Raw genomic sequence first — 20,174 nt, 5'->3', positions numbered from 1 at the left:
AATTTGGAGTAGATAAATTACTTTCAAATTACTTTAGTTTGTTTGTGGTACCAAAAAAGTATGACAAAAGACTTAAAAATGCATTATTTCTCTAAAAACAATTAATTTTTTATCACACGTATTTGCAGACGTCTATCAATTTTTAACATTTTTATCTAGATACCGAGATGTAAGAAAACACTAATTTTGTTCTGTTTTTTTGCATGACTGATAGCTTATGGCATTTTGAGACTCTAAAATGTATCTATGTCAAGCATCAGTTATTTACTTCTATTAGATCAGGGCATAAAATAGTTGAAAAGTTAACTGGGAAATCCCTATGTGCGCCTTGAAAAAATACACCTAATAGTATGTATATGTATAAATAATTTAACTTTTTAATTAATTTAAATTTGTATTTTCTTTTAGTGCCATCGGTTCGAGAGACTTGGACTAAATTGAGAAACGCATTCCTAAACGCAAAAAAGCGAAGGCAGACCAAGAGTGGACAAGAGACAACAAAAGTGGTTCCCTGGAAGTATGAACAAGAATGTCGTTTTTAATACCATATCTAGAGTGTCGCCAAACTAAAAGCAATCTAGAATCACAAAAAGATCAACCAAATGTAATTGATGATGAGAGCACTGGCAGTGACGATGTTATTAATAATACGCTCCAAGAAAGTATCACCTTGAATGCAGACAATTTGACACAGACACAACATTCAAGTACTGACACACCAGTTATTAGTACCCCGATCCATCCAAAATATTCGCAAAAAAAAAGCCCGTTTATCCAGCAAAGATATATCTCTGAATCCAGCAGAGGAAATGGTGCGTATCATGAAACAAAACGCCGAGGCACGAAATGAGAGACGCAATAAGATAAATTCAGATTCTCCTTCCTCTAATTTGGATGAGGTAGACATGTTTTACCTTAGTATGGCCAAAACAGTGAAACGCTTACCACAAAGGGAACAGGCATATATTAGAATGGAGTTTTGCCGAATGGTATCTGAAGCAGAAATCAGGAATTTGGATGCAAAAAGCCTTCCCGTCTCGGTGACAATCTCCACAGATAATCAGTCAACGTCAACATCATCTCTGCAATCCACTCCTTTGCATAGTCCAACTGATTTATCAATTCAATACAACAACTGTCCATCATCTGGTACGAGTACTTCCTACGTGCAACTTACTCCTTTGCGAAATCCAACTAATTTATCAACTCAGAGCAGCTGTCCACAATCTGGTACGAGTACTTCCTACTCTCCATCGCTGTATGAACACGGATTTACCCCATTTATGTAAAATATTACTGTAGATACTTATTTAGAAATAAAAGTTATTTACCTTAAAAATACAGCTAATCTTTCTCTTGTACAGATCGCTCTTCGAAAAGTGGTATCAATTTTTTTTATTCTTTCTTCAATTTTTCCATGTAAACTTTCAAATTGATCCCTGGACATCCTAAAGTACATATGGAAGCGATTTGCATCTTTAATAAGTAGATTCACTTAAGTATGATATTCGCCAAATGATTCTCTATTTTCGTTTATTTCGTGAATCCAAATTTTTTTTTTCTTAGGTTTTGTAGAACAAATAATAGCAACAGCACATTCTTCAATTTCTTCATCAAATTCATCTGATGAGCTTGAATTCATGGTGAACAAACGCAAACAACACACCGCTATACTGTCACTGCATCAATTAAATATAAAATATTAACGTCTGACATTGGTCAGACCTAATATGATGCATCAGAACAATCTGTTTACAACCCGTCACATCATAATGCATCACAACACATCGCAACACAACACGTCAGAGCAATGTGTTCCCGGCTTAAAACTATATGTATCGCACTGACGTTTTGAATTTAAGAAAAGTAAAGTTTGAGGTTAAGTTTGACTAATGACATTTGATTAGTGACGCCCTCTATGTTTCTATATGCAAAACTTAAAAGACATCCCTCGTACTCCACTCATAGCGCAATCTGTGGCACAACAGCACCCTCTAGAAGTCCCTCCATACCCCAGACATATACCGGCCTCATAGAAACTCTTGACAAACAAATCAAAGGTCAGAAAGTTCCCAACACCAGGTACATGAATAGGGACTAAGGAAACATAATACGACTAACTCCACAGAGGTGTGCTGACAGGATAGGGTAGGTAAATACATTCCTAAAAATAATCAAACCCCAAAAGCCTTTAAAAAAAATAAATTGCATTGCTAGCAAACCCCAAATTCCATTTATAAAACTGTAAATCACACAACCCTTTCAAGCCGATACCAAAACCCATAAACTTTTGCCCGAATTTATATGAAATCCCATGTTACATGCTAAGGGCAAAATCTGCATGTAACAAGAATAAGGTACGAAAAGAAACAAGCTATAGATGTAAGGGTTGTAGGTAAAAACCACCCTTGTGCCCAAGTTATTTTGAAGAATGGCAAACAAGCATGGAATAAAATATTTTTAGTTATTACCTAAGTAGGTATTCTATTTTTGGGGTAATACCTTTTTTGAAAAATTTTTGTTTTAGAATAAAACATTTTTTTTGTATGTTTTTGATTTATTTGAATGCAAATACCATACATTTTTTTTAATTTCTAAGAACTTTCTAGGTTTAACTTCGCATTCTAATGAAAAATTTGTTAAAAAAAAAGTAGTGCCATTTTTAACCAGTTTCTAGGTATCTGTACTGTCCTTCAACGTGTTAAAATGAATTTTACGTCAAAATTCACATGTTGTCCACTTTACCCCCATGTAACCTTTATACCCCCTATTTTAAAAATTATAGACAAAAAAAAGCTAAAATTTGACAATATTAACACGTTCACTGCCGATGACCCAACTATTGAGTCACGGCGACGAAGATCCTTTTATAGACAGTGGCAGCGAGTATGAGCCTGATTCTACGAGTTCAAGCGGAGACGAGGAAATTCGAGGGCAAGGTATGTCTGGCGTAGAAGACCCTATTGATTTCGCTGAAACCACCCAATACGGCGACGACGATCAGCCTGAGGCTCTAATGTGGACTGACAACTCAAATATAAAAGATTTTCCATTTTCCGGCAACCCTGGACTAAAAGTAAATTTAGTATCTGACTTTTTCAATTTGTTTCTTACGGATAAATTTTTTGAAAATATCGTAGTTGAGACAAACAGATACGCCGAGCAATTGGTCTTAAGTGAAAAAACAAGAGATAATTCAATAATAACGAACTGGAAGCCTTTGACAGTTCCAACTCTAAAAGCTTATTATACAGGGTGCCTCCGATTAAGTCGGCACTATTGGTATCTTTGTTAATATTTAAGATACAGGGTCGGTTAAATTAGCAAACTAGTAGGATTTTTTTCTGTTGATTAAAATGGTGAAAACAGAAAAAAAATTAAACATCGCGTTTTCGAGAAAATGTGAAAAATGTACTTTTGTTAAATGGAATCCCCTGTATATTTTTACATAAATCAAAAGATAATAATTTTCTTAATAAAAAAGTTTATTTAGACTAATAGCCTTAACCTAAAAATAACAAAGTTATAGCGATATTAATAATTTTGTCAAATTTAGGCAAGTTGGCTTTGAAATAAATAACATCAAGAAAAACTACTAATTTATAATAAATGAACTAAAACATCGCCATCTTGCTCAATACATTTCTGAGCACACTTAAGCACACGTCTTGTAGCTTTTAAGATTGATCTTCTATCTATTGATCCAATTATTTGCCTAATATGTGTTTGAAGTTCATCAACGGTTCTGTATTTTTTTTATACACTTCATTTTTGATGTAACCCCAAAAATAAAAATCTAGAGGGGTTAGGTCTGGTGACCTAGGTGGCCAACGAATCGGGCCACGTGTCGCAATCCATTTATCGTCAAACAGTCTATTAAGTAGTATTCTTTCATCATTTAGTTGATGGGGAGGTGCTCCATCCTGTTGAAAATAGATTTGTTGCTGTCTCTCTAAGTTAACATTATCCAAATAATCTTCCAGCGCTCCAGATAATATGTGATCAACATATCTCCTTCCAGTCAAAGTGCCATCATAAAACACAGGTCCTATTACTTGGCTTCCTATTAAGCCGTACCAAACGGTTATACTAAATTGATTTTGAGGATTTCTGGGATCAGTAAGGAAAATATTTTCTTGGGACCAATAGTGTAAATTTTTACGGTTAAACATACCTTTTTTTTTAATTAGCTTCGTCGCTCCAAATTATACGGTTTAAAATATTATCATTAGCTTCATATGCATTACGTAACCAGTTGCAAAAAGCAAATCTTCTTTCGTTATCGCCAGGCAACAATGTTTGTACTGGTTGATACTTATATGGCACGAATTTGTATTTCTTTAAGACCCGCCAAATTGTTACTAAGCTCACACCGTAAGCTCTTGCTAAATTTCTAGTTGAGTTTTCCATATGAACTTCAAAATATGCCAAAATAGAAATTTCAACATCCTCGCTTACTATAAATAGGTTCCTTCTTCTAGTTCTTTTAAACACGTTTTCGTTACTTCTAAATTTTCTGTAGATAATTAAAAACTATCTACAGTTTGGCAAGTTACGAGTCTGGAATCTCTGGCGGTACTCTTCTAGCGCTCGGTCACTATTTTTTCGACATACAAGGTAACATTCTAACATATCACATTTTTCAATATGCGTAAAAGGCATTTTACTAATTTAGATTTTACAAAAATCACAAACTTTGCTAACATGTAACTGTCAGTATTTCTTTATTTAATAAAATCTCTACGACTATTGTCATTTTATTATTCAAACAATGATTTATTTGTTTTGCTCTCAAAAAGTTCAAGGCCAACTTGCCTAAATTTGACAAAATTATTAATATCGCTATAACTTTGTTATACTTAGGTTTAGGCTATTAGCGTTGATTGAATATTTGGGAAGATACGCAACCTTATGGGCTAAAGCGTGACCGCAAATATGCGTGAAAAATAGATGGCGATTCTCTCCAGTATGCGCGAAAATAATTTCGTCCGTCGCTTCTCATTAGTAATCGGCCGATCATCCGTGTCGTGTGGGAGAGTTTTTGCACAGGTTCGTGTTTGCCGTATTGCAATTTGGTAGTTGTTAAAAATTTTTCTTGGATATCATAATCACAAATAGATAGATATATGTAAATGTGTTTAGTTTGTGAGACGATGGCTCCTTTAGGCAAAATTAATCAGTGTGCGTATATTAATTAAGACTTTGATTTATAACAACCTAATATGGGAATCTCAAAATCTTATTAGAAAATCTTTAAAAAAATCTAATTATAAACCTCACAGAAAATTATCTATTTTATCTACAAAAATCAATCCGAACTCTTAAAAATACTGTCTCTTCATGTCTATGAGAGCCATTTTCTCTTTTTCTTTTTTTTACTTTAAGAAAATTTTAAATCAATATATTATGTTTATGGTCTTTAGTGTTTTAAGTATTTTCAATAATTGTTTTCATGATGAAATTCATTCATGAAAAAGATAAAAATAAAGCCTAAAAAGCCTTTAAAGTTATTGAGAAACTGGTTATAGTACGAATGGTAGCTTTCCTAATAAAAAAAATAACATATTAAATGAATGTCGAGTAATGTTTTCATTCCTGGAGAGATTATATTTGAGCTTGAAGAAGGTCACTTTGCTGCAGCGGTATTCTGCGACTTCTCTAAAGACTTTGACTGTGTCAACCATGGAAATTGCTCGATAAGCTTTCTAGATATGGGTTTAGGGGAGTTGCTCTAGAATGGTTAAAATTTTGTTTTGTTAGACAGAAAAAAGTTTGTTTGGCCAAATGGCAGTTTGTCTGAACTTTGTGTAGTAAGCAGGGTTCGTTTCTCGGTCCTATTTTATTTCTATTGTATATAAATGACCTGGCGTTTCTCCAGATAAGAGGATTCTTCACTATTTTTGCAGATGACACCACTATCTTATGGGCAGACAATAATAAAAGCACATTAACAAAAACAATTTCTAAAGATTTATTAATGATTAAACAGTGATTTGATGCTAATTTGTTGTCTTTAAACATAGATAAGACTAAATTGTTAAGTTTTTATGTTCAGAGCAGTTCATGATTCACAAGAAAGAATTGGAAGTGAATAATTTTAACAGATTTCTTCGAATTGTTATCGATCATAAACGTAAGTTTTATGGAGATATGTCAGGAGGCAAAAACTGGCTAGACGATGTTATGCTGTTAGAGTGGTTTTAAATGAACTGAGATTGATATCTGCAAAAACGGTCTATTTTTTTTTGTCGAAAGTTGGAACTTACTTTCATACAAAAATACCTACAGTATAGAATAACATTTTGGAGTTGCATTAGTAAACGGCTTTTTGACTCGATGTTTGTTTTTAAAAAACGAGCCATTAAATATATGTGTCATAAATCTCCACAGGACATGCAGACCCCTATTTAAAGATACTTTCCTTGTGTTGCTTGTTTATTGTTGAGTCTGCTTGCCTAATATATAAAAAATATAAATTGTATCTTCAAAATAATGGCTCCTTAAAACGTTATAATATCAGAAAAGAATAAAATATTCCAATGCCCATCCCGAAAAGTGAACTAAGAATTCTCTTATTTACTTGAGCATAAAAATTTTTAATCATTTTCCAAATGTCATAAAAGTCTCTAGAAGTTCTCCTCGGTTTAAAAAGTTCTTAACGAAACTTCTTAAAAGCAAGTATTTTTATAGCATTAGAATTTTTTTAAGATAGTTAGGAACAGGCCAATCGTATATAATTAGTTTTTAGTAAAGATGTAAAGGTTAGAATTTGTGATGTTACTCTAAAAAATTTTTTAAGTCGTCTTGCTTTGAAATTGAAAATACATTTTGTGTTTATACTAGTATGTTGAACCCACTATTGTGTATTGTTTTTAAATTATGTGTTAGTAATATGTCGATTAATGTGCCTATTTTATATCATAGAAGTACCATGTCAACAAGTAGGTACCATGTATTTATGAATAAAGTATGTTTTGAATTTTTTGAAATTCGAAATTGTATTTAAAAGAGAGAGAGGTATATAATATTTAATAGGGATGATTCCAACTACTCACTAGAAATTACCTCGTTGAAAAAGTAATTCTTGTTGTAAAAGGGTTATTCAAAACTGCAAGTGGCCAACATGGAGTCGACAAGAAGAAAAAAAGTTGATTATGACTCTCTAAAGAAGGATTTAAGAGTTATTAAACGTCGTATTTAAAAGTTAAAGATGTTAACTTGTAAATGAGAGAAGGCGTTTACAACAATGTATAAATGATTTTATTTTATATTTTCAAATAACGCCAGAAAAAAATAAAAAAACCATTTTGCCAAATTTCACCTTTTTCCTGAATATTAGGAAGTATTTGGCATTTTTCCAATTTTTAGATTGCATTTATTTAATCATTGCATTTATATTGCGCAACTTTCGCCTAATTAAACCATTTATTGCTCATCCTTATTTTGGACATCCTGTATAACCGCGATGAGACCCTTCATACTGTTAAACAAAATATTTGTTTTTTTTCTTATTAACTTTTTCTAGTTTTAAGAATTAGTAATTAAGTGTTTCCCTGTATTGCAAATTAAAGTGTGGCCTATTTTCGATATTTTATAGTGTTGTTACACCCTTATTCAAAACATTTAAACCCTTATTCAAACATTCATACATTACTTAACCACCACATTTATCTATAACTATCTTTATAGTTATTTATGCGAGATCACAGCGCATTTAAATATCGGCAATAACAAAATAAATAAAAGCGTTGTTATCATCATCGCCCTTGTCTTAAAAAAATAACAAAACGGCCGGGCGGCCAAAGATTCCCGCGTCGTTAAACTGCAAATGGTCAATATAACGCCGACAAAGAAAAACAAAGTTGATGATGGCTCTTTAAAGACAGAACGTCGTATTTTAAATTTTAAAGGTGTCATCGTATAGGAGAGAAAAAGTGGTCACAATAATTTATTCATTTAATAAATACTTTTGTCATATATTTTGAAATAACGCCAGAAAAAAATAAAATGATTTTGCCAAATTTCAGTTTTTTGCAAAATTTAGGAAGTATTTAGATTTTATTATAAAAGGACACTATATTGCTCAACTTTCTTCTAATTATTCCACCTCTATTGACATCCTGTATAACCGTGATGCGGGGTCTTTAAACAAAATGTTTTTTTTTTTTGTTACTAGGTATCTTTTTATAGTTTTAAGTATAGTTGTAACAACTGGTAATTGAGAATTTTCCTGTGTCGCTTAAAACTTAAAATGTGGCCTATTTTCTATTTCTATTAACATCCTCACTCACAACCCCTTACTTTACAGATGTCACTACGCTGCACATTTTTCAGATATGGAATCACATGACAAAATGGGTTACTTTTTACAAAAAATTATTGATCAAGAAGTTATATTATGTTCGGTATTAAGTCTTATGAATTATTTCAATTATTCTTTATAATATTTACGTGAAACCTACTTATATCTTAAAATTTGTTCCACATATTTTTTGTATATTAGTTTTTAGTTAATTAAGTGCAACGGGCTTTTTATTTAAAAACTTGACCCTCTTGAACACAAAATGAAGGAAACAATGTTTGTTGGAATTATAACTTGTATTAAACTTTGTTGGTAATTTTGTAAAAATAGCTTTTTATATATATTTTTGTATTAATTTTTGTCTCAAAAACATATTTTGGTAAGTAATTATTTGTTTATAAAATTTAACTTTTAAGAAATTTCAATATGCCTCCACCCTTAAGTATATCACTTATCACTTGACCACCACATAAATGACACCGTGTTGTATGTTCAAAAAAAATAATAAAAACATAGTTGGCAGCATCATCCCATATCTTAAAAAAATATCCAACACGGCCGCGTAACCGGAGATTCCAGCGTCGTTGAAAACCTGACTCAAAGAAGCCAAAAGCCAAGTCCACACAGCTAAAATAAATCGTTCCTAGATATGACGCTTCGCGGCAGCACCACACGGTGCACGAAACTGAACGGCAATCCGATAGTCGACCGGGTACACTTTTTAACACAGGATTGCGTATCTTCCCAAATATTCAATCAACGCTATTAGTGTAAATAAACTTTTTTATTAAGAAAATTATTATCTTTTGATTTATGTAAAAATATACAGGGGATCCCATTTAACAAAAGTACATTTTTCACATTTTCTCGAAAACGCAATGTTCAATTTTTTTTTTGTTTTCACCATTTTAATCAACAGAAAAAAGCCTACTAGTTTGCTAATTTAACCGACCCTGTATCTTAAATATTAACAAAGATACCAATAGTGCCGACTTAATCGGAGGCACCCTGTATATATATTATATATATTATATAGGGTTATGGCTTCATATGGGCAATATACAAATAAACCGGCTGCAGGATTATTGGAAAACTCACACGTTGTACAATATCCAATGTTTTAGAATGCATATGAGCAGGAATTGTTTTTTTGACGATCCTAAGATGCTTACATTTTGCCAAAATTCCGGAACGAGGAGAGCCAGGATACGATGACCGTTGGTCGAGGATTAGATGGCTACAAGATTTTTTCAACGAAAAAATAGATGAGATTTATTACCCAAATAAACAATTATCTTTAGATGAGTCGATGGTCTTGTGGAGGGGTAGATTGCTTTTCCGGCAATATATTAAAAATAAAAAGCGTAAATTTGGCGTAAAATTATATGTTTTATCGGAACCTGATGGCCTCGTGTTAAAGATGAGGATATACAATACTGGAGATGAAGAGGACATGCGAGGAGAGTTGGGGCATTCTGCAAATGTTGTGTTGTCTAGTAAAAAATTATCTTGAAAGAGGGCACTCATTGTATATGGATAATTATTACAATAGTATTCGTTTAGCTAACGAACTACTTTTGAAAAGAACTTTCGTGACTGGAACACTAAGAGCGAGCAGGAAGGGTAACCCAGAAGAAATTACTTCTAAGAAATTTGCTAAAGGTTGAGAGTCTTACCAAATATTCTGATGGAGTTACAGTTGGAAAGTGGCGAGATAAGCGAGAAGTTCTATTCATTTCTACCGAATTTGATAATGAAATAGTACAAGTGAATTGCTTATTTATGAAAGGGTATAAGTCACTACTTGACGAAAATCAAGATTACTATAAAATCTTATTTATAGCACGTATATCTACCGTTTAGTCTTGAAAGGATCTAAGTCTGTACTACCCGTAGCAAAAAAAAAGGCATCACAATATTATATTTATTTTTGAAAGGGTATGAGTCAGTGACTTAAATCATTTCATAAATTTACACGGACTGGCGGCAGTCGCGCCGCATCGGTATGCACGTGGCCATTACGAAAAGTTGTTTATTATTGTTTTGTTAGCCAACGTGTTCGGACTAAATATTTCAGTTTTTCTATTTGGTTTCTTTTTTAATATACTAAATAATATGAGTGATAGTGAGCATATTGAAAAAAAGAGAAAAAAGGGAGTTAAAAACACAGATGAATATAAAGCTGTGAGAATTAAGAAAAGTCGATTGCTGGGACAACCGTATAGAAACTATCGAGATAACATGGTTCCAGGAAAAGCTGTTGGCGAGCCATGCATGTAAGTTTAACAAAATTTTAAGTTTTTTAAGAAGTTTTTTAATGGGAATGAATTCTTGCAGGTGCAAGCTAAAATGTTTTGAAAAACTAACTCCAGCAGAACAAATTCACATAATGAATAAGTTTCGTTCTTTTTCAACCAAAAACGAACAAGATATTTACCTGCAAGGACTATTGGTGTCAAACAATATCAAGAACAGGCGGCCACGGAAAGAAGAAGCAAAACAAAGAAGTTCATCTTTTGAATATTTTGTATTGGTTAACACAGAGAGACGAAAGGTTTGCAAAAAAGCATTTTTAAGCTTGCATGGCATAAGTTCTAAGTTAGTACAACGGTTGCAACTTCTTTTGAATCTTGGAAAATCCCCGAGAGATTTAAGAGGCCTACAAAATAATCGAAAAACTGTTCCAGGTAATATTATTCAGATAGTCTGTGAACACATTTCAACATTTCCTGTTAAACATAGTCACTATGCATCCAAAGAATATCTATATCTGGATGCAAAGTTAAATGTCAAGAAGCTGCATAGCTTATTCAAAGAAAAGCATACAGAAATTGATGTGAAATATTCGACATATTACAAAATTTTTAAAGAGCATTTTGATTATAAATTTGGACGACCGCAAGTAGATACGTGTTGTCAATGCGAGGAACTTGAAATTAAATCCACAAGTTCCTCTTTAAATGAAACAGCGAAAAGAGCTGCTTTAGCTGAACTTATGGTGCACAAAAGACGTTCTAAAAAATTTAATACTAGCATACAAAATACAGAAAAAATGTGCAAAGAAAATGATAGAGTTCTCGGACTATGTTTTGATTATATGCAGAATATTTCGTTGCCGTCTATTCCCGTACAGGATATTTTTTACTTACGTCAGCTTTCTTTATTTCCTTTTGGTATTCACAATCTAAAAAATGGAAGTGCTCAGTTTTTTCTTTACCATGAAGGTCTGGCTAAAAAAGGGCCAAATGAAACATGTTCTTTTTTATTCAAATATATAAAACAAAATGTTCCTGCCAGCGTAAAAGAACTTCATCTCTATAGTGACGGTTCTGGGGGCCAAAATAAGAACAATGTTATGACTCGCTTTTGTCTTGCTCTTACTGACAGTGGAATGTTTGAAAAAGTTGTTCACAAATTTCCGATTCGCGGCCATTCATTTTTGCCGTGCGATCGTGACTTTGGTTTAGTCAAACGCAAACTAAATCGCATAGACAGGCTGTATACACCCATGGAAGTGTGTGAAGTAATTTGCAATGCTGCAAAAGGGCAAAAATTTACTGTCGAAATGGTCGATACTGATGATGTGTTAAATTTTAAAAACTGGTGGTCCAAGTACTATAAAAAAACTTGCTTTTCCTTGGAGAGCAGTGCTAGGTCTATTCCACGTTCAAAAAAAGAGTCATTCGCAGTTTCCACTTTTATGGAGTTTCGCTACAATCATGAAAGGAAAGGAACTGTTGAAGCCTTAAAGTATATTGATGGAGTACAAAAGAGTTCTTTTTTGTTAAAAATTCCTGATGCTGGAATTGTTCAACTGGCTAATGAAAGAGCTTATCCGGGGGAAAAAATTCCAATTAATATAAAAAAAATTAATGATATCAGGAAAGTAACTGGTTATATTCCTGAAAACTTTATGGACTTTTATGAGAAAATACTGGGCTGGCCAACCACTGATGCGGAAGCTGAGCATGAATAATAAAAGTTTTGTCTTATAGATCATTGAAATGTGATTTTTTGTTTCATCAAAAATGTTCAATATGTTTAGTTCTATATATTTTATTGATTTTATTGAAGTTTTTAAATTAATTCGTGAAAGGATATAAGTCAGATCAACAATATTATAAATAAAACAATATTTGCTTTAAAAAAAAATTGTAAATAAGTAGAAATAGTACACATTATACGAATTGTAACTATGCCCCAAAAAAAATATATATATTTTTATTAAGTTAAAAATATAAACACTTTTTTTCGATTTTCTCAAAAAGTCATTTTTGTGACTTAGATCTCTTCACAAATAAGCGATTCAAGTGCAAAATAGACGAGGAGAAGAAAAACAAAAACCGACAGCGATCATTATGTACAATAAGTACATGTCCGGAATAGATAGGCAAGACCAAATGCTTGCGTATTATGCAAGTGAACGGGAAACAATTAGGTGGTACAAAAAGATGGGTATACATATAATATCAATAATGCTTCTCAACAGTTATCAATACCAGTTAGATGCTGCAGGACGACAAATGAGAAAAAGATGTAGAGTGTGTTATCAGAATAAATTGCGCAAAAATACTTCGTTTTTTGTCCAGCTTGCTTAGATAAGCCGTGGTTGTGTCTTGAAAACTGTTTTCAAATATATCATACTTCTAAGTAAGTGCGAACTTACTTTTTGACTTTTAAGTTTGTGTGATATTATGTTTTTGTTGAGAAATAAAGTTTTGTTTGATTATGTTTATATTTTAAATGGATGTTTACTCAGTTTATACTTTCTATCGTTTCATATCGTTTATACTTATTTGTTTTTTTTTTGAGATTTAATTTGCATTTGGTTTAGTTATTAGTTTCTAGAACTTAGGTATTTTTTTAATTAATTTAAAAAAAAATTACTGAATTTATTACATGACTCGAACGTTGAGTCATGCGGCCTCTAGTCGTAGAAACGTATCTGAAAGGCCGATGACTCCACCCCTGAGTCAGGGTAGTTTTAATCCTTAAGACATCCAAAAAACAAATATAATAGATAAGAGAAGCCAAAAAACACATTTTCTTCAGTTTTTTGAAGTTTATACGGCAGTGAACGTGTTAAAGGGAAGGTACTAAAGATTCTAAATATTAGTGCTCTAAAGATTTGTGAACGTCTTTACCGAAATATTTTTAAAAAACCTCAAATTTTTATCCACTTTACCCCATTTGACGGGAACTGTACAAAGAAATAGTGAGGGGAGTTGATGCAAGTACGTAAGAACCTCCGCTACAGTAGATGACTGTAATATTGTTTTATTAAATGATGGGTCGCCTACTAGGAAAACTCGCCCCAATGAACTAGATTCTGCTGTTGATTTAAGTATCACCACCTCTGAATTGGCAGCTAAAGTACACTGGACAATAGATAATGACTCCTTAGGCGCTGATCACTACCCTATCCTTATAAAATTTGAATGCAATCACACTATTGCATTAAAGACGTATTAATTTATGTATTTCAAATTATGGATTTATAAGTTATGAGTTGTAATTCGTGTATTTGTTTAACCGAATAAAAACGCAAATCTACAAATTCAAATAAAAAAGCTGATTTTATTGCAGACTATTCTCAGAGTTAACTTATAATGCCGTTGAACCTTATCTCCAGACAGAGAAAAACAAACCACCGAGAAAAGACAAAGCCGGGACCGATTTTTCTTGCGCATGTGCGAGCTTATTTGGTATACCTGTCTTATTGCCGGTCCCCTGCCAGCCGTCGGTTAGTCCGGTAATATTCGACGCCTACTTTAGTCTAGTTAAGTGTTGCCTGAATTTTTCTCTGTGTTTATTTTTTGTGTGTGTTGTCATTGTGCTCTTTATTTTATTAAAAACTTTTATAATATGCCTTATACCTGTGCTTTTCGTGGATGTCATTCAAAGACAGGGTGTGGTGTTTCTTTCTTTGCTTTTCCGCAGGAAGAAGATCGGTAAGTTCAACTTTTCTTTTAATTGTTTCCACTCAAAATAAGTTGTTTCTTTTTTTGTTTTTCGTAATTACAGTAATTCATTATTTATTTTTTATTAAATTCGTAATAACAGTAATTAGAGGATTTATCTATGCAGTAATTAAAAAAAAAAAAAAAAAATTTAGCTTTTGAATTAAACATGTAATTTTATGACTTTCAGTGTCAAGTTATGGCTGGCAGCTTGCTATAGAACAGACTTGTTTTCGATACCTAGAGAACAACTAACCAGGAACTATAAGCTCTGTGAGTACCATTTTGATGAGAAGTTTTATAGTGCAGGGCCCTCAAGAAAGCGTTTGTTACCTAACGCATTACCAACATTATTTCCTAATCCCACAAAAAGGACTTGTGAAGGTGAACAGCTTGAGGATGGACAGCCAAAAAAAGTCTCAAAGGAAAAGGACATAAAAATTCTATCCTGTTAGCTTTTGATGGGTTAACTTAACTATAATTTTTACCTACTAACTAATATTAATTTTATGCTTGAAACCTTATTTTGCACATAAAAATATATTCTGTATCTATTATATTTCTTCTTTTTAGATATTTTAATACAGCCTGCAATTATGAAACCAGCAACGTTGGCCCAGCAAAGTATTGCCGAAAAAAATTCTCCTTATGACAAAACTAAGACGCCTAAAAAACACCCATTATTGGATATTTTTTTTGGTAAGACTCTCTTCTTTCAGTTTAGTAGGTTGGAATAAGATTTCAGTAAGAATGGATTATTTTTCAGAAAACTCTAATTAGTTTTATACCATTTTATAACAAGGCCCAGACAAGGTCTTGTTATAAAATGGTTATACAAAACTTGTCTGGGACAGGTACCAGGATTAGGATTAGGTACCAAAATGTCTGGACCCCATATAAAATGGGTAAAATAATACCCTTTGTCTTTGTTTCCATTTCTATAAAAACCAACCTCACCATCACTTATTTATAATTTATTTAAAGTTTGAAAACCAAATACATAGGTAGTTTTACCTGAGCAGAATTTCCAAATTTATTTTAGTTTACCAAAGACTATATGGTAAATCAGTTTTACTTTCTAATTTTATTCATATTAAAGATGTAAAGTTTTAAAATGTTAAAGCATTTTTTTATTATTTGCAGGCCCAAGCACTTCACAATATTCAGTGTGCGAGCCCCTCGGCAACCTCCTATCTATCGAAATACATAAACCGTCCGAGAATTCTCCACCAGGCCTTCTTTCTCCGTCAGCTTCTACTCAGACTTCTTCTCAGCTGAGTAGTAACACTCCCTTAAATACAGATTGTATCGAAAATTTCTTTGGTGCTGTAAGGCAGCAAAGTGAGAATAATGTTAATCCAACACCACTGCAATTCCAAAGAGCGTTTAAAAAGCTGTTCTGTCAGAATTACTTACATTCGGAAAGAATGAATTGTAAAAATGATTTGGATAGTATATTGATGAACGTCAAATCCATCAATATACCCGAAATTTTCAATGAAAAAAAATCTGAAGTTGCAAAAGGTATTGCACTTCAAAACTATAGTTATAGGACAGACCATATTCCCACAGAAAATGCCTTTCGGTATATTTGTGGCTATATTATGAAAAGAGCACTTGAAGTTCATATTAACTGTGATACCTGCACCAATTTCGGCAAAATGTGTGATGAAATGGATATAAATAGATTATTTCTTCATTTTAAGGCTTATAATTCCAGTATATGTAACTTTGGTGGCTTACAATCTCCTCCAGAAGAGTTTATTTCATATATACAGGGTGTCCCGAAATTACATCGCAATATTTTACCAGCCGCATCTTTGTCTAAAAATAAGACAAAAAGTCCATATCCAGTATGGTTCAAAAGTGCATCGTTTTTAAGTTACAGGGTGTTTTATGAATCATGTTAAAGATGGTTTTTTGTTAATATATCCGGAACGCCTAGTTGTAATCTTTTGAAATTTTCAACATTTACTATTGGTTTTATTTAAAACTGATATTGCAACCATTTTTGCCAAAATGTATACAGGGTCGTGCAAAATAAGTGGTCGGTAAAGTTTAAATTGTTAAAACTTTTTTTGTAGCAACTCCGTGATAATTTTGGTATTAGAATTGAAAAGAACAAACATTTTTACATAAAAAAGGTGTTGTTGTCTAATTTCGATAGGAGCTTCCGTTTTCGAAAAAATCAATTATTAATAAATCATGAATAGGTATTTCAAAAAGTAACTACAAATAACATCTTGTAAAATAATATTTGGCTGTGTTTGTTGACAATTAGTTTATTTGTTAAATTTTATTTAACGTTTTGTTGACATTTCACATTTTTTAAATTTGCTTTGGCAAAGTAAATTAGTTCTTTTTTGTGATTCATTTTTCAAAAATTATGGATGGATTTACAAATCAAGAGTTAGCTGACATACATTTTGTTTATGGTTTGTGTAATGGCAGTTCTGTAGCGGCTGTCCGTGAGTATAGCCGAAGATTTCCCCTAAAACATGTTCCAGATCGTCAAGTTTTTATAAACAGTCACCGAAATTTATGCAATAACGGAAGTTTTCAAAGAGCTCGTGGACAAGGCAGACCACAAGAAGATTATAATTTAGAAAATGTTTTAAATGTTTTTGAAGAAAATCCGGGGACAAGTATAAGAAATGTGTCAAGAGCCACACATATCCCTCGCTCTATAGTAAGTAATTAAAAAAATTACTTATTGTGACGATAGTAATTTAATTTTTATTAGATTGGAAGAATGCTAAGATCCCAAGGGTTACATCTGTTTCATTACCAGCGGGTCCAAGATTTAGAGCCAGACGATTTTCCGTTAAGGTCCAATTTTGTCAATGGGTAATTAATAATCCAAACTTAATTCCTTCCATTTTATGGACGGACGAAGCCACTTTTACACGAAATGGTTCATTTAACATGCATAATATGCATTTTTGGGCAGATCAAAATCCAAGAGCCATAAGGTGTAGTAATTTTTAAAGAAGGTTTTCGGTAAATTTGTGGGCGGGATTAATCGGAGACCAACTTATTGGCCCGATAGAATTACCCAATCGGCTAACTTCGGAGAATTATCTTCATATGCTGGAAAATAATCTTGTGGAGCTTCTGGAAGAAGTTCCTCTTATCTTACGCCAAAACATGATTTTTCAACAAGACGGAGCGCCTGCTCATTTTGGTCGCAATGTGCGTGAGTGGATAAATAACCATTTTCCTGAATGTTGGATTGGTCGAGGTGGTCCTATAAATTGGCCTCCTCGAATCCCCAGATCTAACTTCGTTAGATTATTATTTATGGGGACATTTAAATGAGTTGATAAAAACCCGTGAACAACTGATGCAAAGGATTAATTGGGCTGTTAATGAAGTAAAGAGAAATCAATTTTTTGTTTTAAGGGCTACTCGCGCAATAACGCGTAGGGCAAGATTGTGTCTTCAGCAAAATGGAAACCACTTTGAACATTTGTTGTAATTTGTGCTTTTTTGTTTTGTGTTTTCATGTTTTTTTTACGTAATAAATTAATTGTTCCTTTTTTTACCTATTCAATTACATTAAAAAAAAAAACAATTGAACTCGAAAAACAATTTTTGATCTTAAATAAAGTATTTGTGATAGTCTTAGGTCATGTTTATCCCCAACGGATTTTTAAGATGCTTTTTAATTTTATTAACTGTTACCAAAATAACTTACGCGTTCTCTTTGCAAAACATTTACATCTAATTTTTTCGAAAACGGAAGCTCCTATCGAAATTTGACAAGAGCACCTTTTTTATGTAAAAATGTTTGTTCTTTACAATTCTAATACCAAAATTATCACGGAGTTGCTAGAAAAAAAGTTTTAACAATTTAAACTTTACCGACCCCTTATTTTGCACGACCCTGTATACATTTTGGCAAAAATGGTTGCAATATCAGTTTTTAATAAAACCAATAGTAAATGTTGAAAATTTCAAAAGATTACAACTAGGCGTTCCGGATATATTAACAATAAACCATCTTTAACATGATTCATAAAACACCCTGTAACTTAAAAACGATGCACTTTTGAACCATACTGTATATGGACTTTTTGTCTTATTTTTAGACAAAGATGCGGCTGGTAAAATATTGCGATGTAATTTCGGGACACCCTGTATTTAAATTAGAGGAAATATTCAATTGTAATTTTGAGAAAATGTGCATAAACCAGGGAATATCTAACAATTTATTTAACATAATGAAAACTATTAATTATGAACACCCTTGTGCACATTTTCCAAAAACCTTTATCTTAAAATTATTTATAAGGTTGAGAATATTTTACACCATTAAATATAATAATAGGGTCTTAAAAACAAATAAAGATAAAAATGTTCGAAAACTAAAAATTTTGCGGAATGTATAAATGTACCTAGGTTTAATTTAATTATTGCCAATGTATTTTTGTGTTTCATTATACAATGAGCCAATATTATTTTCTCAAAAAATAAAAGTTTGTTTAGAAGATTATTTGTTTTCCATTATTTATCCTAAATGGTAATTTTTATAGTTGGCACTATACCGGATGACACAGGAAAAAGGGAACACGCAATAACTTTTTTATTTTTCAAGATAAACTAATGAAATTTGGTATGTCAATAGAATGGTTATAAAGGCATATTTTGACGTATTCAATTGTTTTATATTGAAAAATAAAAAAGTTGTTGCGTGTTCCCTTTTTCCTGTATCACCCGGTATAGTTTAGGTATACCTATAACTTAACTATACCAACAGTAAAATAATGTAATAGTTTTGATTTCAAATTCCCAATAAAATTTTTAATCTATTAATTGTCGTATTTCTCTCCGTGTACGGAACTATTAAATTGCCAAAACGATTTTTCTCCGTTACTTTATATGTAGCGCCAGTCATTTAAGCCCGCTCAAGGGCACCAAAATTGGACCCCAGAAAATCAACGGTAAATGCGGGTTTTGTCGCTTCTCGGTGGTTTGTTTTTCTCTGCTCCAGATAACCTAAATACGCCACTGCTCTTTTCAGTTAAATAAAAAAAAACAATATATGTGCGAAGTGCATTAAACATCGTTAAAAAGGCCTTTTTAGAACCACCAAGAAATCGCAAGTACCTTCGTAATGTGCGTTCCGTCGCTGCGTAAACTGTCCGACAGCCAAGTTGTGGGCAAGAGATCAAATGTCTTGGACGCCGCTCCACAAACTGCCGCTGCTGCTGTCAGATTTGGCGTCAACGTCAACACTCGCTTGTCCCATTAGGGCGTAGATCCGGTAGTTTTGCAGGAAAAGGGCGATCGCGTGGTAGTACCCCGGTAGCTGCCAAGTCTCGTTGTGCGTACCCGCCGGTAGTTGGAACAGCTGTTTTCGTATGCTGTTGCTCCTGAAATCAGTTTAATTGTGTATCTGAGGATGGCTAAAAGGATACTTAAGCAAAACATAGTAAGGACAAAGAATGATTTCATCTATTCAAAATTTAAATTATAAATAATTTTGCCCTAAAACCAAAGAATATATACATTCAAAAACCCTCCGTATTCACAACATTCGGTATTACGAAAGTGTCTATGAGATTGCTCCGTTTGTCCCGCATCACCGACTGTCTGGAATAAAACGACCTCAGTTTATCGACAATCGTATTTTATTCGCCGTAAAACACAAACTGTGAATTTAAGAGGGAGGTCTACCTGCGTAAAACGGGGTTAGCTGTACCAAGACAAAAAAAGTTAGAAAGCTCAAATTTTGTGTAGGGATTGTTTATTGGATTATCTAGACGGGATGCTATTTAAAATTTTGAAAATCAAAAAAAACAATGTTGAAAATTTTAATTTTTTATTAAAACAATGTAAAATTGACCATCCCCTGTTCCTTAAATCTAATAAAACATAACACACGAAATATATATGTTGTAAACATTTTT

At 32.6% G+C, this 20,174-nt stretch overlaps 1 protein-coding gene across 2 annotated transcripts in view; it reads right to left on the bottom strand.

Moving 5' to 3' along the window:
- The window catches only part of LOC126747545 (protein ABHD13), a 74,371-nt gene that overhangs the window by 10,142 nt on the left and 44,055 nt on the right, over positions 1-20,174 (bottom strand). For both annotated transcript variants that reach the window (XM_050456268.1, XM_050456269.1), the window contains exon 5: positions 19,372-19,637. In XM_050456268.1, the coding sequence (XP_050312225.1) occupies positions 19,433-19,637 (205 nt within the window). In that variant the 3' untranslated portion in view covers positions 19,372-19,432. The remainder of the gene's footprint in view (positions 1-19,371; positions 19,638-20,174) is intronic.

This window comes from Anthonomus grandis, chromosome 19 (assembly GCF_022605725.1).
Source record: "Anthonomus grandis grandis chromosome 19, icAntGran1.3, whole genome shotgun sequence".
In the NCBI taxonomy this organism is placed as follows: domain Eukaryota; kingdom Metazoa; phylum Arthropoda; class Insecta; order Coleoptera; family Curculionidae; genus Anthonomus; species Anthonomus grandis.
The sequence above is the reverse complement of the archived record's forward strand: the minus strand, read 5'-3'. Positions and strand labels throughout refer to the sequence as shown.